General features: G+C 49.6%; 2 protein-coding genes and 1 non-coding gene across 3 annotated transcripts in view; 1 reads left to right on the top strand and 2 right to left on the bottom strand.

Annotated features, from left to right (window-relative positions):
- The first annotated feature begins 122 nt into the window (after positions 1–122).
- On the top strand, positions 123–4,434 carry GADD45GIP1 (GADD45G interacting protein 1). The gene is made up of 2 exons (XM_066593632.1): positions 123–524; positions 3,877–4,434. The coding sequence occupies exons 1-2, from the start codon at positions 178–180 to the stop codon at positions 4,196–4,198; spliced, it is 669 nt and encodes a 222-aa protein (XP_066449729.1). The 5' UTR covers positions 123–177; the 3' UTR covers positions 4,199–4,434.
- Positions 4,435–12,639: 8,205 nt separating this feature from the next.
- On the bottom strand, positions 12,640–12,746 carry LOC136613685 (U6 spliceosomal RNA). The gene has a single exon (XR_010790909.1). It is a non-coding gene; the product is annotated as a U6 spliceosomal RNA (small nuclear RNA).
- A 3,392-nt stretch (positions 12,747–16,138) lies between these two features.
- Positions 16,139–20,678, bottom strand: part of LOC136612892 (tetratricopeptide repeat protein 39A-like) — a 38,987-nt gene continuing 34,447 nt past the window's right edge. The window contains exons 15-18 of the mRNA XM_066593631.1: positions 19,441–19,552; positions 19,202–19,310; positions 18,001–18,117; positions 16,139–16,665 (exon numbers count right to left, since the gene is read on the bottom strand). Coding sequence (XP_066449728.1) covers positions 16,545–16,665; positions 18,001–18,117; positions 19,202–19,310; positions 19,441–19,552 — 459 coding nt within the window. The 3' untranslated portion in view covers positions 16,139–16,544. The remainder of the gene's footprint in view (positions 16,666–18,000; positions 18,118–19,201; positions 19,311–19,440; positions 19,553–20,678) is intronic.

Raw genomic sequence — 20,678 nt, 5'->3', positions numbered from 1 at the left:
GCAGCTATGGAAGGACCCACATAGCAATTCCAGCAACCTGATTGGTTCTGGTTCACAATTCCAGCAACCTGATTGGTGAATAGGGCCGGAGTGCTGATGAAGATGTAAATATGCACAGCGCGCGGGTCCGGCGCTTCCGCCACCCTCTGAGGCCCCCGTCCTGCTGGGTGTGTAAAGATGGCGCTGCCCATTCAGAGGTGCTGCTCGGGGCTGCGGGCGCTGACCTTACCCTGGCCAGCGGCGGGCTACCATGCCAGGCCGAGGCCGTGGCGGGCAGCAGGCATCTATAAACCAGACCCCAACGACCCGGAGACCAAGCCCTGGCACAAGGGGCCGGCGTACGAGGCCAAGCTGTACGGCCGCTATGGCGCCGCCTCCGGGGTGAAGCCCGAGCAGCTGTGGCCGAGCCCCGTGGAGCTGCGGGCGGCGGAGGAGGAGGAGCGGGAGTGGCAGCCGAGCCTGAGGGAGATGCAGCAGCGGCTGGAGGCCGCAGACCGGGAGCTGGAGCGGGCGCGGAGGGAAAGGTGACTGGTTACTATAGCAACGCGGGTGGGGGCGCCATAGCTGTAATCCACTATACAAGGGGTTCATTAACAGTCCGCTGGGTCCGGGTGTGTTCGCACGGCGGGCTGCGCTGAGGTCTCCGGCTGCTCCGCACATTGCTGCTGCTGCGCTTCTTGCCTTGGAGTCGCACTCGGATTGGCCGGCTAGTGGAAAATGCCTGCAGAGTTCCGGCACAAAGCCTTGTGGACAAGTGACTGCGGCGCGGCGATCCGTACGGAAGTGGTCAGAATTGCGCGGCTCTGTGGCAGATTAAGTGGGGATTCTGCACAGAATATTCCGTGGTGTTCGCTTTGCGCACGTCGGGGCGCGGTCACACGGAGCGGGGCGGAGAATCCCATTTAAAATCCGCCTCGTTTCCACATCACAACACCCACCATCGCTGCAGATCTAGGGCGGACGCGCCGCAGCCGTCTGCTGAAGGGGTTAATCAGCGCTGCGTCTTGTTGCTGATCTTCCAATGCGGAAAATCCACACAACTTCCGCTGCGTGCGAACGTACCGCTACGGGGGAGGGGTGAGGGCGCGGAGCTCAGACCGCCAGAACGAGCGCGGATGGAATTCATCATTTTTGCGTAGTGCAATGTTTTCTTTCATCGCTGTATGAACCGCGGCGCGAAATCCTCTAAAGAGAAAGTGTGAGCAGAGCCTTATAGCATGGCTGCCATCGTGGTGACACCCTGTGACGGTCACGGCCATCGGTCAGCGCGGACATGTGACTACTGACGCGCCAAGAAACGCCTCGCGGCAGCCATAATACTTGCAGCTTGCGCCCTACATGGCTTACAGTGAGGACGGCCTCCCCCCCCCCACTCACTCACTCTCACTCTCTCACACACACACACACACACACTCTGTGCCCCCTGTGATGCCCTCAGCTGTTAGCGGGCGCTGCCAAGGTTTACATGGGGGGCATATGGGCTGCGGTTGGCCGGCCCGCTGGTAGTGGCACCGCCTCTAGGGGGGTTTCAGGACTGAGATATTGATGGCAGCGCTGAACCCCTCTATACAGATAATCTGCAGACTTGGTCCTACCGAAATATTCCATTAATCCGGCATCTGATAATCCAGACCTCCTGGACCTGCGATATACAGCGGCAGATCTGGCGTCTCGCTGACCGCTTCCCAGGCGATTTCTCTTACTATTTTCGTGTGTTTTTATTGCGCATTTTTGTCAAGCATTCTTTTTTTTTTTTTTTCCTCCCTACTCCGCTCAAAGTCAGCGGAAGCCGCTCAAGCCACAGCCCGCCCAGAACTGACATTGCTGAAAGGGTGCGGACTCCGCCTCCTCACAGGCGATGACGCGGGAGGTAAAAAAAAAAAGAAAAATATCTGTCCTGGGCATGACTGACAGCGAGCCGTGCCAACCGTCCGCAGTACACATGCTTCAAGGAAGCGGGTACACACGGGCGCCAGGACTGGATTCTGCATGCGGCCTTAAAATCCGCAATGTGTGAACGCACCCCGATGGGCGACTCTTGAGAAAGAGTCCCTCAATAGTGGGACCAGCAGCGACTTTTCTATGGGCTCCCATCACAGAACGGCCGTCATGTAGATCGCGGGGTCTGACCGCTAATTGTTCAGGATGAATGGTCATTAGTTCGCTGCTTCATCGTTCAGATCTGCAGGCATAAACATCAGATGCCGATGGGCCGGTGTGAACAGGCAGTCATCCATCCATCAGACGGCCTGTTTAGTGTGAATGTAGGCAGAAGTGATCTCCATCCACCGAGTGATTATCCCTGGGACGACCGCTGGCATCCGCATCCGCCAACCGTCCTCTTTACAAGGGCCCTAACGTGGTCCGAGAAAAAGAATCGCTCCCGTGGATCGACCCGTTGCGATGATCGGGCTGCTTTCCCATGAGTTCTGTCCATCTTGGAATCTAACAGGAACATCGTCCATCTGGATGCAGCCTCCGGCCTCCTTCACTCGGGGGACAGTGATAGCGCAGCCGTGTTATGTGTGATAACGCGGAGTTCTCTTGCTAGAATTTTCGGGGGACTTGAAATATAAGCCCTGTCTGCATTAAAAACAAAATTACCTACCAGGCGTTGTCCGCTCCACCGCACTTGTCTGTAGTCTTTAGCCAGCGCTCCTTGGTCAGGGGGTTCAAAAATCCTCCCTCCAGGAAGTGCTGCCTCCGAATGGCTGAGCATCAGCGCTCAAGAACCAATCAGAGCCAGCGCTTCCTGGAGGCGGGATTTTTGAACCCCCTGGCCAAGAAGCACTGGCTGAAGACTACAAACAAGTGCTGCAGAACTATGGAAGAAGTGTGGCGGAGCGGACAGCGCCTGGGAGGGAATAGTTGGGTTTTTTTTTTTATGCCGCTCGGGCTTATTTTGGGGACAAACAGGAGGACTTCCTACTTTGTGTTGCATCGTATGAAAAACACAATTTTGTGTGATGCCACACAAAGGAAGGCTCCATAGGGAAACATCGCAGATCGCGGCTGTATGGAGCGTGCCGCAAGCTTTTATTTTTTTCTCGCAATGTAGCAGCCTACAAAACATTGCTAATATGAAATAACCCCCCCGGCCTCACATAGATACGATTTGTAGCACTGTGTGTATAAATGGGGCTTTCATTTATAGGGCTCATGGGGTCTGACTCATTCCCTTTAATGGCCCCCACAGAGTAGCTTTTTAAAAAAAAATTTGTCCAAGCCCATTGCCTCTTCATTGTATATGGGGGGAGGGGGGGGGGGGTGCAGGCAGTTCAGCTCTTCCCCAACAAGTGATGTTGAATTTTAATGGTCTGATCCTTTTGTTCCCTGGGAGATAATCTGCCACTGAGGCCATCTGGCTACGATAATTCGTTCGATAGTTGATGTGTGGCCAGCTTTAGGGCTCCTATTAGGCATTTTAGCATCAGAGGGGAGTCCTTGTCTTGGGACCCCCACCCCCGAGAGAAAAATGGAGAATGGCAGCCGTATACAAGTCCTACAATTCAGCATTTTCCTGTAATCGCCACAGTAGGGGGAGTGCCTGGCGGACAGCGACTTTCCATGCATAATCACTCGCGGGGCCCCAGGTGATTGGCTGATTTGCCCTGGCGCCGCCCACAATTTGAAATGAGACATCAACCTCTTTAATTTTTGCCATAAAAAGTGAGCTTTTAGTTGCTTTTCCACAAGCATCCCATAATCCAGCACTTTGGTGTTCACCTGTAGCATTTCTGTTGTGAAGAATCCGCTATGTGTAAACGCATCCTAAAGGGGGCTTACTAACACTTGAGTCATTGGGGGTCCCGGTCCCACCTGACACGTCACACATGGCTGAACCACTTGTTCATTTAACACTCTTGTCTATTTCAGGGAGCAGCTGATAGCCGCTAACATGGCGAAAATGCCCAAGATGGTGGAGGATTGGCGCAAGGCAAAGAAGGAGGCAAGACAGAAAGAACGCGATGAGAAAGCCCGTAAGAACCGTCTCTTGACTCTCGCCCGTGAGAAATTTGGCATGCAAATAGACTTCCGTAGCGTTAAGTTCCAGGAGATGGTGAAGGATTTGGAGAAGGAGGAGAAAAAGAAAATGAAGGCCATAAAGAAGCGGCAAAGGGAAGAAGAGAGGGCAGCGATGGCGGAGCTCCTCAAAGGAATCCCTACAGCGGCACCGCCATCAGAGACCCCTGCGTGATGCTGGATTACTGGAACATGTTCTCCTTCAGAAGGGCTTTGACCCCCGCAGCCTGTTGCTGTCTGATATACGGCAGCCGTTCTTTCAGTGATGCAATCCTACAATCCCACAGGAGCGGTCATCTCTAGTGTACGGACTGATTGTATAGACATGGGACTAAACCGCACGCGGGCAACCACCCCATACATCCGTGTGGTGCATTCATCAGTCTGTAATAAAATAACCATTTACAAGTCTTTGTACTTCCACCTCCTAGTTGTCACTTACCATTGGGGTGGGGGAGAGGGTAGTGGTGGCTGAACAGCAATCCTTAGATGAGGGTGTGGGCTTGGGTGCCCCCACACACTGCAGATCTCAGCTGATTGATGGGCAGCGACTGGATCAGTCATATTGTTTGAAATGAGGAGTCCAGGTGCCACATGGCAATCAGCGGAGAACCTTTAGGCCTCATGTCCACGGGGAAAATCAGATCCGCTGCGGATTTGTACCGCGGATTTGGGCTGCAGATGCAGTGCGGATGCACTGTAATTGTATTTTATTTTTCATGCAGGAGATCAATTGAGCTATGTGCTCTGAGCTCCCGCACGCGTGATCCGCACTAAAATGGAGCATGTCCGTTTTTTTTCATGCTCCAGAAATTTTTTAATTCAGTTTTATTGACCATCCATGGGTATTTATCTACCCGCGGGTGGTCAATGCATTCCTATGGGGCGCGGATCCGCGTGCGCGAAAAATGCTCCGGATTTTAATTCTTAATTTGCCCGTGGACATGAGGCCTAAAGGAGGTTTGTGGTTCCTACAAGTTGTGCCCCCATCCACAGCTGCTTACTCCCTAGTGCTTGACTCGAGAATCTTTGGTGCTTTCTTTAAAATGAATGGAGCACAGTGCACCAGCCTGACCCATGCTTCACGCACATCCTGACCTGGACCGTTCACATGATCAGTGGGGAGCCAGTGGTGGGACCCCCACCAACCGGCTATTGGGGAGAGCTTGTAAAAATTGCCCCCCCCCCCATACATCACAGGTGTCGGCTGTTTATTACACCTGACACCTGTGGGCAACAGCCCCGCTCGGCCGATCTGGACTGTTAAAGGGGTTGTCCCGCGCCGAAACGTTTGTTTTTTTTTTTTAAACCCCCCCCGTTCGGCACGAGACAACCCCGATGCAGGGGTTAAAAAAACAAAGCGGAGAGTGCTTACCTGAATCCCGGCGGTCCGGCGTCTTCATACTCACCTGCTGAAGATGGCCGCCGGGGTCTGCTCCCTCCGTGGACCGCAGCTCTTCTGTGCGGTCCATTGCCGATTCCAGCCTCCTGATTGGCTGGAATCGGCACGTGACGGGGCGGAGCTACACGGAGCCGGCATTCTGCACGAGCGGCTGCATTGAAGAGAGCAGAAGACCCGGACTGCGCAAGCGCGGCTAATTTGGCCATCGGAGGCCGAAAATTAGTCGGCACCATGGAGACGAGGACGCCAGCAACGGAGCAGGTAAGTGAATAACTTCTTATAACTTCTGTATGGCTCATAATTAATGCACAATGTACATTACAAAGTGCATTAATATGGCCATACAGAAGTGTATAGACCCACTTGCTGCCGCGGGACAACCCCTTTAACCTTTTAGATGCCACTGTCAAGTTTGACAGCAGCATTTAAATCCCCCGAACGATGTTCGGAGATCCCGTACAGTCCACCCGTGGTGAGAGTGGGGGAGCCGTGCGGGTGTCATGGCAGCCGGGGTCCTTCTGAAAGGCCCCAGGACTGTCATGGTAGAATGCCTATCAAGCTGTCCCCATGGGGTGGCTTGATAGGCTGCCTGTCAGAGTGCAGTATGATGTAATGCTATGGCATTACATCATACTGCATGAGCGATCAAAGCATCGCTAGTTGTCCCCCCCCCCCCCCCCCCCTTGCCATATTTACAATTTAAAAAATCAAAATAATAAAACCAATACATATTTGGTATCGCTGGGTCCGTAAGTCAGTTCTATCAAAGTAATGCATTATTTACCGCTCACGGTGAACATTATCCGAAAAAGAAAAAAAACAAATGCACTTTTTTGGTCACACCGTTGCCAAGAAAAAAATCTAATAAGCGATCAAGAAGTCCTGCGTGTTCCAAAATGGTAGCAACAGAAACTGAAGGACGTCCCGCACAAAATGAGCCCTCACACAACTATATTGATGGAAAAATAAAGTTATTGTGCGCAGAAGATGAGATGGACAATCTTTAAAAATTAAATCTTTAAAAAAAAATATGTAAGTACTACAGCAAAAAAAAAAAAAAACTACACAAGTTTGGTATCGTAGTAATTATACTGACCCACAGAAAAAAGATATCAGGCCATTTTTGTTGCAGTTTGTGCACCATAGAAACAAGACGCACTGAAAGATGGCGGAATGTCGTTTTTTCCATTTCTCTCCACTTATAATTTTTTCAGTACATTATATGGTACAGTAAATAGCACCACTGCAAAAAACAACAAGCCCTCATACAGCGACATCGATGGATAAATGAAGGAGTTATGATTTTTTAAACTGGGGAGGAAAAAAAGAATAAGAGGGGCCGCGTCATTAATGTACTAACTTCCTTCTGTGGATCATTACAACGCAGGGATACCACATGTGTAATATGGTTTAATTTTTTACAAAGTAAAAGGGAGAAAAGTATTTTTAATTTTTTTTTACTTTTGTCCCTTTAGGGGACTTCCACAGAGACCCATTAGGAGCCCCTGATCACATTCCAGGGGTCCGATGGTGACAGCCCTTTACATGCTGCTGTCACATAGACCGCAGCATTTAAAGGATTAACACTGCAGAGATCTGAGGTTTTCTCTGATCTCTGCTGTAAGACCTGGGGCCTGGCTGTCCTCTGACAGCCAAGCACCAGCTCTCCCTGCCACAGAGACCAAAGCCCATGGTCTCGATGGCAACCTGTAAACAAGCCAGTACAGGAGTTTGAATTAAGCGGGAGATTGCCGGCAGATCGGCAATATCTTCCTGCTTCTGGTTTTCAAAGTCCTGCACTGGTTCTCTGTGCAACTGTGCAGGCAGAGCACACTTGTCACAGCTTGTGGCATTGTGCTCTGCAGCTCCCATAGTGATACATAGCCCGGAAATCTTCCGGGCTATAATGCTATGGGCAGTGGAGCTAGTCCCGGAAAATTTCTGGGTGTGCCACTCAAGGAGTTAATAAAAACTCCCTGCATCTGCGGGGAAATCACGTTTGTTAGTGTGATTTACGACCCAATATAGCACTTGCCCTATTTCACTACAAATGGGCCCCAGCCCAGAGCGTGCCTTCACCGTTGATCATTGGTGGTAATGTACAAAGTTAGGCACAATTCCTGCTTGTAGAAAAGTTTTGTGACCGACTGCTGTGGTGGATAATGCGACTCATATAAAGGGGAGATGGCCACCCCAGCCAGACATGTTTTATGTATAGGACCTGACGTACATTTGTTGTAGGCGTATGCCGCCTTATATGTTAGGTGCATTGTGCGCCGGCAGTAATAACGCTGGTTTTTGAAATTCCAGTCTTAAATTCGTTTTTTTTTATTAACATGTATATTGCAAAATACAGATTACAAATGAACAAAAGACAGGAATTAGGTCCTACCTGTTAATTCCTTTTCTTGAAGTCATCCTGACAGCATACACATGGAGGTTGCCTGCTGGACACCTGTTGGGACAGGAAGCGGAAACTACAAAAGGCAACTCCCACCACCGGCTCACCAGTGTGTACCAAATAACAACAGTGACCCGGCTTTGCTTAACCAATCATTTCTAATATGGAAATCATAGTACAATACGTTACTTCACGTAAAAATAACTCAAGGTGAGGGAAAAGCCCCTATGCTGTCAGGATGACTTGAAGAAAAGGAATTAACAGGTAGGACCTAATTCCTGTCTTCCCCTCGTCATCCTGACAGCATACACATGGAGGAATACCAACGACCAAGGGCTTTAGGGAGAGACCACTGCCTGTAGCACCTTCCGCCCAAAGGCCATAGCCTGGTTGGCCCCCAAATCCAGGCGATAGTGTTTAACGAAAGTATGTGTGCTCGACCCGTGGCGGCTCTCCAGATCTGGTCGGTTGTTGCCTGGGCTCTCTCCGCCCAGGAACATGCGACCGCCCTAGTGGAATGGGCTCTAACGTCGCCCGGGAGTGGGATCCCCTGGGATCTGTACGCCTCTTCTATGGCCCTCCTGACCCAACGCGCTAAGGAGTCCTTAGTAGCGGCCCCTCCTCTGCGTGGACCTTGAAATTGAATGAAGAGGTTGTTAGACTTCCTGAAGGAATGTGTGAATTCCAAATACTTCCGGACTGCTCGTCTAACATCTAAATTATGGAACCTCTGTTCTGTGGTATTACGGGGTTCCTGGCAGAAGGAGGGAAGTACTATACGCTGTTCTTTGTGAAAGTCTGTGAGAACTTTTGGTTGAAAGAAGGGGTCAGGCCTGAACTCTATTTTATCTGGGAAGGTGGTCATGTATGGGGTCCTAATCGAGAGGGATTGGATCTCCCCGATCCATCTGGCGGATGTGATGGCCACTAAAAAGGCAACTTTGTGGGGGAGGATCTTTACTGATAGATCTTCCAGGGGCTCAAAGGGGTGTGCGCAGAGGGCCTGCAAAACAAGGTTCAGGTCCAATGGGGGCATGGTTTCTCTTATAAAGGGATGGAGTCTGACTGCCCCTTTCAGATATTTCTTAATTAGCCTATGGTCGCCTAAGGGGAAGTCGAAGAAGGCCCCAAGGGCGGCCACCTGGACCTTAAGGGTACCAGGTCTTAGCCCCATGTCCAAACCATCCTGTAGGAACTCCAATATTTAGTTAATGTCGGGCTGTTGGAGGTCATGTATACTATGCCCCAACCACCTAGAGAAGGTATCCCACACCCTGGAGTATATTTTTCAGGTGGATTTTTTGAAGCTCTCACATAACGTAGTGGTCACCCCCTCTGATAGGCCCCGGCTCAGGTATTTTACCCGCTCAACTTCCAGGCCGCCAGTCTGAACTGTCGGACCTTTGGGTATATCAGGGGACCCTGCTGAAGGAGGTCGTCTCTCTGCGGCAGATGTAGAGGCAATCCTGTGTCGAGAGAGCGGCCAGGAGCGGGAACCAGGGTCTCTTGGGCCAGAATGGGGCCACCAGGATAACGGAGCCTTAGGACTCGAGGAATCAGGGGGATAGGTGGGAAGGCGTATGCAAGGTCCCAATCCCAGGCCTGGGATAGTGCATCTATTCCCAGGGAGCCCCCGTCTGCTCCCATGGAGAAAAACCGGGGACACTTGGTGTTCTCCCGAGAGGTGAACAAGTCCACCTTGGGTGTCCCCCATCTCTCTAAATTTAGCTGGAACGCGTGTGGATGTAGAGTCCACTCCCCGGGGTCTATCTTCCTGCGGCTGAGATGGTCCGCCATGGAGTTCTCTGGGCCCCTTACGTGGTACGCTGTGACGGAAGGCGTCCGCTGCTCTATCCACCCGAGAACTTTTGCCGCCAGGTCTTGGAGTCGGGGGTTCCGCGTGGATCCCTGGTGGCGGATGAGGGACACAGTTGTTATGTTATCCGAAAAGATCTTAATGTGTCTACCCCTGATCTGTCTCGAGGCCCCGAATGGCCTTCCAGACAGCGCAAAGTTCTTTGTAGTTGGAGGATTGAGCAGCTTCCTCCCGGTTCCAGCCCCCTTGGACGTAATGACGGCCTAAGTGGGCCCCCCTAACCAGTTGCACTTGCGTCAGTAAAGATGGATACTGGGGATGCGGGGTACCAAGCCGTGGCTCTGGCAAGGTTAGAGATAGACATCCACCATTCCAAGGAGGATTTTATCTTGTAGGTAAGGACGACTTTCCGATCCAGGGAGGCGGGGGATTTATCCCAGTTGTTTAGGATAAAGTCTTGGAGGGTTCTACAATGTAACTGGGCCCAAGGGACTACCTGATTCAAGAGGTCATGAGGCCGAGGACCCTCATGCCTCTCCTAAGGGAGACTTTAGTGGTTAAAGAAAGTGCCCGACACTCCTCCTGGATCGTTTTTTGCCTTTCTAGGGGAAGGGATGAGCACTGATGGTGTGAGTCCAGAATCACTCCCAGAAATTTTTTTTTTCTTCTTTCTGCTCGGGCAGAAGACTGGATTTAGAGGAGTTGATGATCCAGCCTAATGACTCGAACAGACGGAGTGTGAGGTTGACCTGGAACTGGAGTTCTGAAGCCGATCCTGTTATAAATCAGGAAATCGTCAAGGTATGGGACAATCAACATCTTGTCAGTGCCGCCACCATCTCTAACACCAGTTTGGAGAACACCCGGGGTGCGGAGGAAATCCCGAACGGCAGGCACGTAAATTGAAAGTGAGAGACAGAGCCATCTATCACCAGGGCAAACCGCAGAAACCGCTGGGAGTCTATGTGTATACGGACATGGTAATATGTGTCCTTTAAGTCCACGGTGGCCATGACACTATCCGGCGCAATTAAGGGGATTGCTGACCGCACCAATTCCATTTTAAATCTTTGATACGTGATAGATTTATTCATGAATTTCAGATTAATTATAGTTCTATAGGATCCATTGTTTTTTTTTTTTTTGATTGTGGGGGAGTAGCACCCCTTGAATAGTCCTTCTGCGGGAACCCGAGTGATGGCCCCTAGGGACAACAGCTCTTGCACCCCCAACTGGAGGGCCTGAGCAGACGCAAGTGACTGGCAGGGGGTGACTATGAACCTCCGGGGAGGAAATTTCAATTTTGTAGCCATCTGAGACTAGGCGTAAGGCCCAGGGATTGGAGGTCGCCTCGTTCCATCTAAGGGCGAACCCTTTCAGTCTACCCCCTACTTGTAGGATCCGGGATGGCAGATTCTCACCCTTTCCGCCTTTGGGATAGGACCAGCGTCCGGTTTTCCTTTTCCCCTTGTATGCTCTAGAGGGAACAAAAGGAGGAGGGTAGGAGGAGGAAGCCGCTTAAACGATTTCTCCGATGGTAGTCCCTGGCTCTTATCCGATGCCTTCTCTAGGAGAGTATCCAAGGAAGGCCCGAAGATTCTGTGTCCTTGGGAGGGCAGGGAACAGAGTCTATTCTTGGAGGCGTTATCTCCTGTCTAGGCCTTAACCCAGACAGCCCTCCTGCTGTGTTCGAGAGGGCTGCTGAACGGGCCCTGAACCTCACTGACTCCATAGAGGCGTTGCCAGGAAGCCGGTTGCCTCTGGAGGAGGGGAAGGCAGCTGGAGATGTCCTCCCTAGAGCCCCTCTGAGAAATCAGCGTCTGGAGTTGGTCTAACCAGACTGACATAGATCTCGCCACAGATGTGGCTGTGATGTTGGCTTTGACGGTCAGGGCCGCGGTCTCCCAGGCCTTTTCATCGCAGAATCCACTCTGGTGTCTAGTGGATCCCGCAGTTGGGAAATGTCCTCAAAGGGGAGGGCTGCTTTTTGAGGCCCTGGCGACCGCCAGATCCCCCTTAGGGACGGTTTCTAGGAACTCGATATCTTCTGGTGTGAAGACCATCCGATCCTTGAATTCCTTGGACAGGAAGAATTTCTGATCTGCCTGTTTCCACTCTGTCAGGATCAGCTGTTTTAAAGTGTCATTAACTGGAAATGACGGTTTTGGCTGTGGTAGGAGTCCCCGGAACAGGCAATCCTGAAAGGATGGCTGCTGCGGCACCTCTTCCTCCACCTGCATGGTGCGCCGGACTGCAGTTAACAGCTGACCCAAGTCCGCCGATGAAAAGAAATACTTCCTTGTATCCTTCATGGGCGGCATGGATTCTGAAGGAGAATCTTCTAGGACCTCCTCAGAGTCTGACTCTTCCATTCGTGCCCGCCTTACCCTTTCCGTGGAGGGCGGCAGAGAAAGAGAGGAGAGCGAGGCTTCAATCTCCTCGCGGATCATGGATCGGATGTCCGACATGCCCGAGGAGCCCTCTTTGCGGATCACCTTCTCCGTAGGGTCCGCGCATAGTGGCTTGGTGTGGCCCTCTTCTAGCCGCCGCAAGCCAACTGGACATTTGCGCACTCGCTTTTTGGCCTCTCTAACCTTTTGTGCATCTCTGTCCTAAGAGATGGAGACAGCAAAAAGGACTTCCAGCACCAGATCCTGATGTCTCAATCCTCCCTCCCCGGTACTCCCAAAGCAGTCTACTCACCAGCAGGCTGCTTTCAGTGTCCTCTCTGGCTGACATCTTCAGTAAGGTGCAGCCAGGAGAGATGCAGAGGAATCCAGTCCTTTTAAATTTTCAAATTTGGCGCCGACACGCCCCCTTTAAGTGAGGCCCCGCCCCCCGTGATGCAGCCGCGCTGACGTCACGCCGCCGCGCCGGACCCGGGGGATACACCGCATACACTGGGACACCGCCCACCAGCACACTCGTGGGGATGCACGCCGACCAGCACACACCTGGGGACGCCGACCGGACCCGCCGCCTAGGAGACACACATGGCGCTATATGGAACACTTCACGAATTTGCATGTCATCCTTGCGCAGGGGCCATGCTAATCTTCTCTGCATCGTTCCAATTTTAGTATATGTGCTGCCAAAGCGAGCACTTTTTTTTTTTTTTTCCTCGAGCGCTGCTGGCATACCTTTCTAGCCGTGGATCCCTGGAGACACCGGCGTCCGAGCCTGCAGGTACCGGGGCTGCTTCCTACCGGTACGACAACCCCACTGGGCAGCGTACCGGGGGATGATTTTCCCACTGGGGGAACATTGCTGGGTAGATCCTGCGGGTGAGGGTCCCCTCGTAGGGTCTCACCCGCGCAAGCCCTGCCAGCCCGAACAGAGAGTCGTCCCCCCACGGGCGGACAGGCTGCATGGGAGTCTTCTTTCTTCATTCACCTCCAGGATACACCTGGAGGCCCGCTTGGACTGTCCTGTAGGGACAGGAAGACACTGGTGAGCCGGTGGTGGGAGTTGCCTTTTGTAGTTTCCGCTTCCTGTCCCAACAGGTGTCCAGCAGGCAACCTCCATGTGTATGCTGTCAGGATGACGAGGGGAAAAGACATTGTTAGATATATGGTATACATATGTAATTTGTTGTGGATAATTCAATGGTTCTTCATTGCTGTATTTCTTAAATTGTTTGAACAGTTTCAACAGTAAACTTTTAAGTTTTTAAACAACTTTGCTCTGTCTTGTTCTTGTTTCGATAAAGATGGGATGCAGGACTGTATGCGCTTCGTATTAAGGGGGAAGGGTGTGAGAAAAAGAAAAAGGGGAGGGAGGGAGTAGGGGGGTTGTGGTTGGTTAAGGGGTGACGGGGGGTGGTTTGTGTAGTAGGGGTTCCGAGTTCACTCCATTGACAGGGTAGAGTGGGCGTCCAACCAGTTCCCCCATATTTTGTGAAATTTGGCTGGGCAGCCTCGGTTCTGGTAGATTATTTTTTCATAGGAGATGACAGTGTTCACCAGCTGGATCCAGTGTGGGACCGAAGGGACCTCTGTAGCCATCCATCTCATGGCTATTGACTTTCGTGCTAGAAATAATGCTTTTTCAAGAAAGATACGGGTGTGGTGTGGCCACACCTCCTCTTCCAGCAGGCCAAACAGTGCCACCCTGGGGTCTAAGTCAACAGCCAATGGAGACTGTAGTAGTGAATTTATAAGATCAGTTATTTTTGACCAGTAGTCATTAACTGGAAGGCATTCCCAAATTAGATGCCAGAAGTTCGCCTCTGGTTGGCGGCATCTATGACAGGAGCTTGAGGATGTGTTGCCCATTTGGTGTAGGCGACTGGGGGTGAGATAGGCTTGGTGGATTATGTATAGCTGAATTAATTTATTATTTATAGCCGGGGAAACTGACAGGTGGGATTCAGAGATGTCCTGCCATTCCTCAGGTGTAAGAGATGGGATGGCTTGTTTCCATTTGTCGTACACTGGAGGTGGGTTAGGGTCTATTTTAGCCGAAAGAAGGTGTGTGTATAGGGCAGAGATTAGTCCCTTAGGTCCCTGAGACTTGAGAATACCAATTGTGGGGAACTTGGATATGCGGGTTGAGGTGGGCGGGAATTGGGAATTTAATGCGTGTCTTAGCTGAAAATACCTGAATAGTTGAAGCTGCGGAGCTTGTAGCCTGTCGCGTAGTTGTGTGAATGTAGGGAGTGTTTCTTCTGTATATATGTCACTCAGTGTGTGTACTCCCTGAGCCATCCAATACTGTGGATCCGGGATTGAGTGTAGTGCAGTGAGACCCGGGTTGTCCCAAAGAGGGAGCTCGGGTATTGTGTTTTTGTACTGTTGTAGTGTCTTTACCTCCCTCCATACGCCAAGAGCTAATTTATGGAGCGGGACTGTCAGCGGGGTTAGTGCACTCTGGAAATTCTAGAAAATTTAGAAGATTATTGCCTTTTACTTGTTTTGCAAGCTGTTTATCTGCTATAGGCAGTTCCCTGTCCAGTACCCAAGCTCGTATGTTTCTCAGTTGTCCTGCCAGATAATAGAGTCGAAGGTCCGGGAGGGCCATTCCTGCTTGTTCTTTGGGTCTCTGTAGTGTGGCCAGGCTTAGCTTGGAGCGGGAGGAGTTCCATATAAATGTGATAAGGGAATTTAAGGATTGGAAATAGCGCTTGGGGACTCGTACCGGCATGTGTTGCAGTATGTATAGACATTTGGGTTGGATAGTCATTTTAATGAGATTTATGCGTCCGGCTACAGAGAGCGGTAACTTAGCCCATCTCTTCAGTTTGTGTTTGATATTGTCTAGTAGTGGGGTTATGTTTTCTGCTATGGCGTTATTATGGTCGTGTGACATGAACACCCCTAGGTATTTAAATGACGATACCGGTTTTAATCCGTACCTGGTGACACAGGGGTCATTTTTTGGGCTAAGATCGGTGTAAAGGATTGTTGATTTGGACCAGTTGACATGTAGTCCCGAAAAATAGGAGAATCTGTCGGTCTATGTGAACCATAGCTTGGGAGAAGGTTTGTATTGGGTCCGATAGGAAGAGTATTGTGTCATCCGCATACATTCCCACTTTACTTTCGAGGTCTGCCCATTTAATGCCCTTCACTTCAGGGGTATTTCTTAGGCGGATCGCTAGAGCTTCAATGGCTATGGCAAACAAGGCCGGAGACAGAGGGCATCCCTGTCGGGTGCCTCTTGCCAGTTGAAATTCAGTCGATGGAATGCCATTTACGATTACATTTGCGCTCGGGGATTTATATATGGTTTTAACCCATTGTTGGAATATAGGTCCGAATCCAAACCCGACCAGACAGGCTTCCAAAAAGACCCACTCCAGCGAGTCAAAAGCTTTTGCCATGTCCAATGAGACCAGAGCCCAGGGCATGTTGTATTGCTTTCTTAACTGGATGGTCGTTTGGACTCTGCGGATATGAAATTCCAGTCTTAGGCTACATTTCTATGGCTGAAGTTTCCGTGCCCGAGATGGGCAGAACTCACAGAATGGGTTCATGCAGACGAGCAGATTTTTTTCGCTCGGACAGATAATCTGAGTTTGAAAAATCCCATTTGCTATCCTGGTCTGACACTGAGATCAGGACATGTTGTGCAATGGGAATACGACCTTTAATGAATTTTCCCCCTTGTTCTTGAACATGTCACTTTTGTGGACAACCTCCTTTTATAAGGGGCTCCTGACAAAACGAGACCCCTACGGTGGGAGAGAAACTCCCTCTCCTAGTTCCTCTTTTGTGCCTATAAAAGAGATGAAACCATACCTCTGCAGCGCCATCTATTGGAAGGCAGCCCCTGTCATGCTGGGGTGGAAGGAAGAGGCTCGCCACTCTTTGCTCCTGTCACCATCTGGTGTGAGGGGCAGTCTTCATGTCAAATACATTCATTCCTTTGCATCACCCCCCATGGTGGGAGGGGCAGAGTTCAGGCCACAACTCCTCCCATTTGTCGCTCTTTTGTGGGAGGGGCACTCTGGCTCCTCCCTCTCTACATACAATCATAAATGAACACATTACAACTGTTACTACAACTATATAATTTATTACATTTGCAGACAGTAATCTGGTTCACACACTGCCCATTCACCGGGCCTCGTAAAATAGAATGGTTTTGGTCCATCACAACCGGTCGGAGTCCATCTTTCATTTTTTCAGTACAGGTTACAAAATGAAAACTGACCTGATTGGCTGCAGCAGAGGACGCTTCCTGCTGAGACTATTGTAACACATTCATCATTATTATTAGTGTTGCCTCACTCGGTAATATAAAACATTTTACAGACAAATCACAGACGGCAGGAGTCACATGGCAGTAGAGCGGTCGCGTCCCAAAAGCGACCAATATGGGGCTTTTTTTTTTAAATTTTGCGAAGTATCCTGAGTAAACTGGTTGTATCTGTACTTCATTAGGAAGCTGGCACGGGGTGGTCAAGACAAGCTGGCACCATCTGTGCTGCTCTCTTCCGAGTCTGGGGCTCTGAGCTTTGTCAGGGCGGCGTGAATCCTGAACAAGGTGCGCGATTCCATGGAGTAATTCTTGTAATTGTTTCTATAGGAAAGACGAAGATCAAAGAGACTGGAATTAGAGAATCCACCAAGACCCAAGGAGGCCCGTCTTCATGTGACCCCATTGTACAGTTCGCCAGCTCACATCTGTATATGGCAGCTGGTTACAACAGCAGCTCACCGCCTTTACACGTTCCATAACAGGAGACAAAAAGTACCAAGACCCCCTCCTGACATTAACCCCCTCCTGACAGTAACCCCCATGTCCTCTGCAAGACTTCCCAAAGACTGTTTCAGGAATAAGGCCAAACACAGGGGCGGGTCCGATTCTGCATACAGAATCCAGCCCTAGTAGCAGCGGCGTTTGCGTGTACCTGCTTTTCTTTCTGTACTGCGGATGGTCCGCACGGCTCACTGCCGGACAGACGCTGTACAGATTTTTTTAATTTTTTTTTTAAAAACCTGCTTTTGAATCCGCGTCCTTTCTGTAATGTCAATTGCGGAAAGGCCGCTGTCTGACGGCTTCCATTGCTTTTAAAGGAATTCGCGTAAAAATGGAGCATGCTGCGACTTTTCATCTGCAATTGGTTTCCGCTCGTGTGCATGAAGAATCACTTTTCCATACCAGTCCAATCCACAAAACAAATCCGCCCGTGTGCATGAGGCCCTTATGTGTTACAGAGTACCTTCAGAGCACTTTTGCTCTGTTGGCCATTTCGGCTCCTTCCGGCAGCTGAGAACAACCCCATGTAGAGCCATCTTGGGGCAGTCTTCAACGGTCGATGGAGGAGAAGCTCTTCGAAGGGGTATTCTTATGTCAGGAATCTTAATTCAATGTGTTTGAAAATCATAAAACGCACTCACCCATAAGAGGTCTGTTTCTAAAGTGCTCCGTTCTCCGGATATTGATTCCTCTGCCCTCTGGTTGTTTACCATTCGTTGCCAGGGAAACAGACCGGCCCTTTTGTGGAAAGAAATAAAGGCGGCCAGCAATTGTGCACTTCTTTCATTTAAATCTGATGGCCAGGATCTCAGGAGCAGGCGCTCACTCACTCACATTCAGCCCGGCCATCAGCTGCTGTTGTGCTCTGCTATTTCTTGCCATAGAAGAGTTGGACTGTTGCCCTGGCAACGAGTAGTAAACAACCAGATGACAGAGGAATCAATATCTGGAGAATGGAGCATTTTGGAAATAGACATCTTATGGGTGAGGGCATTGTTTTATGATTTCAAACACACTCAAATAGGATTCCAGAGGTGGCAATGCCCCCTTTGAAAAAAATCAAACTGGCAAACATTCCCTTCAACGTAAATACATCTAGTGGTCAGAGGAGCCCCCTAGTGGCAGCAGTTGTCATACTGATGCAGAGTTACATACTTGGCACGTCGTAGGAGCGGGATGGCATCTTCTCCTCTGCGTTGCTGCATGTACAGAAGACTCATCTCCAGCAAAGCGTTGGGTACTAAATGGTGATCATACTTCATCTTCTTCTCGCTGCAGGAAAACAAACAAGATTATCTGCTCACATGAGACATCAGATTACTGTGGAGGGGTGTGAGAGCAGGAAGTCCCTTATTGTCCTTGTATAAACCGTCTTCTACTCTTGTACGGATTTTGACTTACAGGTTTTCGTCATTGTTTATGTCTAAAGACAAGTTCATAATCTTGACAGTTTCCTGCAAGCAGTGCATTGTGGGAGGAGGCGTGACTGACATCTAAGTCACATGACTGACAGCAGGGTGAAGCGAATTTAGTGTCTGTTTCCAAGGACAACCGGAAGAAGTTTGAAAGCAGCTTTATATGCGAATGGAGAAAACGTGAAACAAACCCACCTGTACTAAAGCGGTTTCTGGGTTGTTTCTCACCTGCGTTAGGCATTCCAGTTTTCTGCTCCGTTCGGACAGCAGGAAAGGGGAACCACCGCAGCCAAACGGCCCCAGTTGAATAGACCCCATTGACTATAATGGAGGTCAACCGCCAGGCTTTTGTATGGAAGAAAAAGCACTGGATGCATCGCTTTTTCTTCTGGTATTTTGAAGCGGAGGTTCTGACGCAGATGTGAAACCGGCCCGCCTCCACCCTTTATGTAGATTTAAGCTGAAATACGGTTAAAATTGTAAAGGACTCTTTTAGGGTGTGTTCGCAACGGAAGCATTTACCATTTAAGTTCACATGTAGAGGTAAACAATGCCGCCAACTTTCTGCTGTAGCTGCGCCATAACTCTAACCTGCGGTTTTGCTGCGTTTCTGTAATGTGTGATCGCTTCCTTAAGCAGGTTTTCAAACATATTATTAGGACATTCAAAGTTAATGGGAAGGGGGTCCATGTGCTGGAGAAGAGTTACAAAAACGTATCTCGTCCTCTCTGGAGAACCCGGTATGTTCGTACAGGTCATTGTGCACGATGTAATGCTTCATTTCACCTGTGGAGGTGCTGCAGGGGAAGTGTAACCCTTGCTGAATCCTTGGAGACCCAGCTACAATGACTGTGTTCAGCTTAATGGATGCTTCTAATTAAAAGGGATTGTCTAAAACAGACAATCCCTTCCAAGATGACTACACATCCTCGTCTCCTGACCTGATCTGGGTGAAGCATTCTTCAGCTTGTTCCAGCCTTCCCCGATGCTTCAGACATAAACCTTTTAGAAGTAAAATGGAGCAGTGGTCGTCGTCCTGGTAGTCGTTGGCTGTGGAGGAAAGGGTAAAATAACCCGACTGTAGATGGGCATCCATACATGTCATCAGTTGTTGTCTTGGCACCTTCATTGGTCACTGCTGCTAGTGATGGCAGCACTGTCTTATGACTGGCACATTTACCTGGCTCCTGCAGCAGGCGGTTCTCAGCCATACAAAGTGTATTCAAGGTATCTTCTGTCAACTGCGGGTCCTTACCGAGTACAGAGAAGCCATTCCACAAGTACATCATCTCCTGCAAGACAGAAGAAAACCCCACCACTGGTTAAAAGGGGGGCGCACACATATATACTCCACTGTTATTACTCATTAGGAAGTGTTCTTGACCAAGAAGATAAGTGTGGCTTTCATAGGTGCTTTAACCACTAAATAAATGTACACAAAGCCTGGTTACTAACAAATCTGTTCTTGATAGTGTGAACTGCGCCTCCATGTAAGCAATCTCCAGAAGATCTGTTATAGACATGTATGAAGCTGGAAAAGGCTACAAAGGATCTGGATCTACTTCAATCCACAGACAAATTATTTACAACTGGAGAACATTGGGGATAATTGTTAATGGCCAGTAAAAAAAGGTAGATCAGCACATCTTACAGCAGGATGTAAGGGCAGCCGTACACGACCTCAAACTCGAGACGTTGGGTGACGCAACAAGACAATGGCCCAAAGCACACAAGTAAATCCACTAAAGAATGGTTGGAAAAAAATCAAGATTTGGGTTTTGGGGCGGCCAAGTCAGAGTCCTGACCTTCTGAAGAGATGCCGTGGCATAATCTGCAGAGGGCTGTGCACAAAAAGGCATCCCATAGATATTGATAAACTGAAACACATTTGCAGGGAACAATGGTCCAAAGTTCCTTAGCAATGTTATACAACTTTTATTTGCAGCTACATGAAAGGCTTGGTGCAGGTCATTTCTGCTAAAAGGGGATGTAAAAAGGGGTCCTTAATTCAGGCATCCCTTTTTTTAGCCAGAGCTGAGACAAAGACTAGTTTTCAGTCCGGAAAACGCAGCATTTCCAGCTATCAGCTGAATATGGGGGTGTAGCCAAACAAAAGGGGGATATCTTGATAAGAAGACCCCTTCAAGAGAGTCAAAGAGTTACTCCAACCTTCTCACAGGGAGAGTGGCGTTAGTATAGTAAATAAGATCTATGATTTTTTCAACTCCACACCGCTGCTGGTTTTGATATCCATATGTCCTTATACAATATTTGAAAAGGTGATAGAGTGTATGATCCCTTTAACACTTCACTTTTAGGAGGTCTGAGAATGGGTTAGGTACAGCTTTGCACTCTTTTTATAAATCAATGTTTTTTTTGTAATTAATTTCCATTAAAAGTTTCTGACCATTTGATTTC

The sequence above is a fragment of the Eleutherodactylus coqui genome, chromosome 2 (assembly GCF_035609145.1).
Source record: "Eleutherodactylus coqui strain aEleCoq1 chromosome 2, aEleCoq1.hap1, whole genome shotgun sequence".
NCBI classification, from domain to species: Eukaryota; Metazoa; Chordata; class Amphibia; order Anura; family Eleutherodactylidae; genus Eleutherodactylus; species Eleutherodactylus coqui.
This window is presented reverse-complemented; position numbering and strand designations above follow the sequence as displayed.

Excerpts from the sequence above, each read along its gene's own strand:
- GADD45GIP1 (XM_066593632.1), top strand. The coding sequence starts at position 178 with ATGGCGCTGCCCATTCAGAGGTGCTGCTCGGGGCTGCGGGCGCTGACC. Across the intron at positions 525-3,876 it reads GAGCGGGCGCGGAGGGAAAG|GGAGCAGCTGATAGCCGCTA; the intron begins GTGACTGGTTAC and ends TGTCTATTTCAG.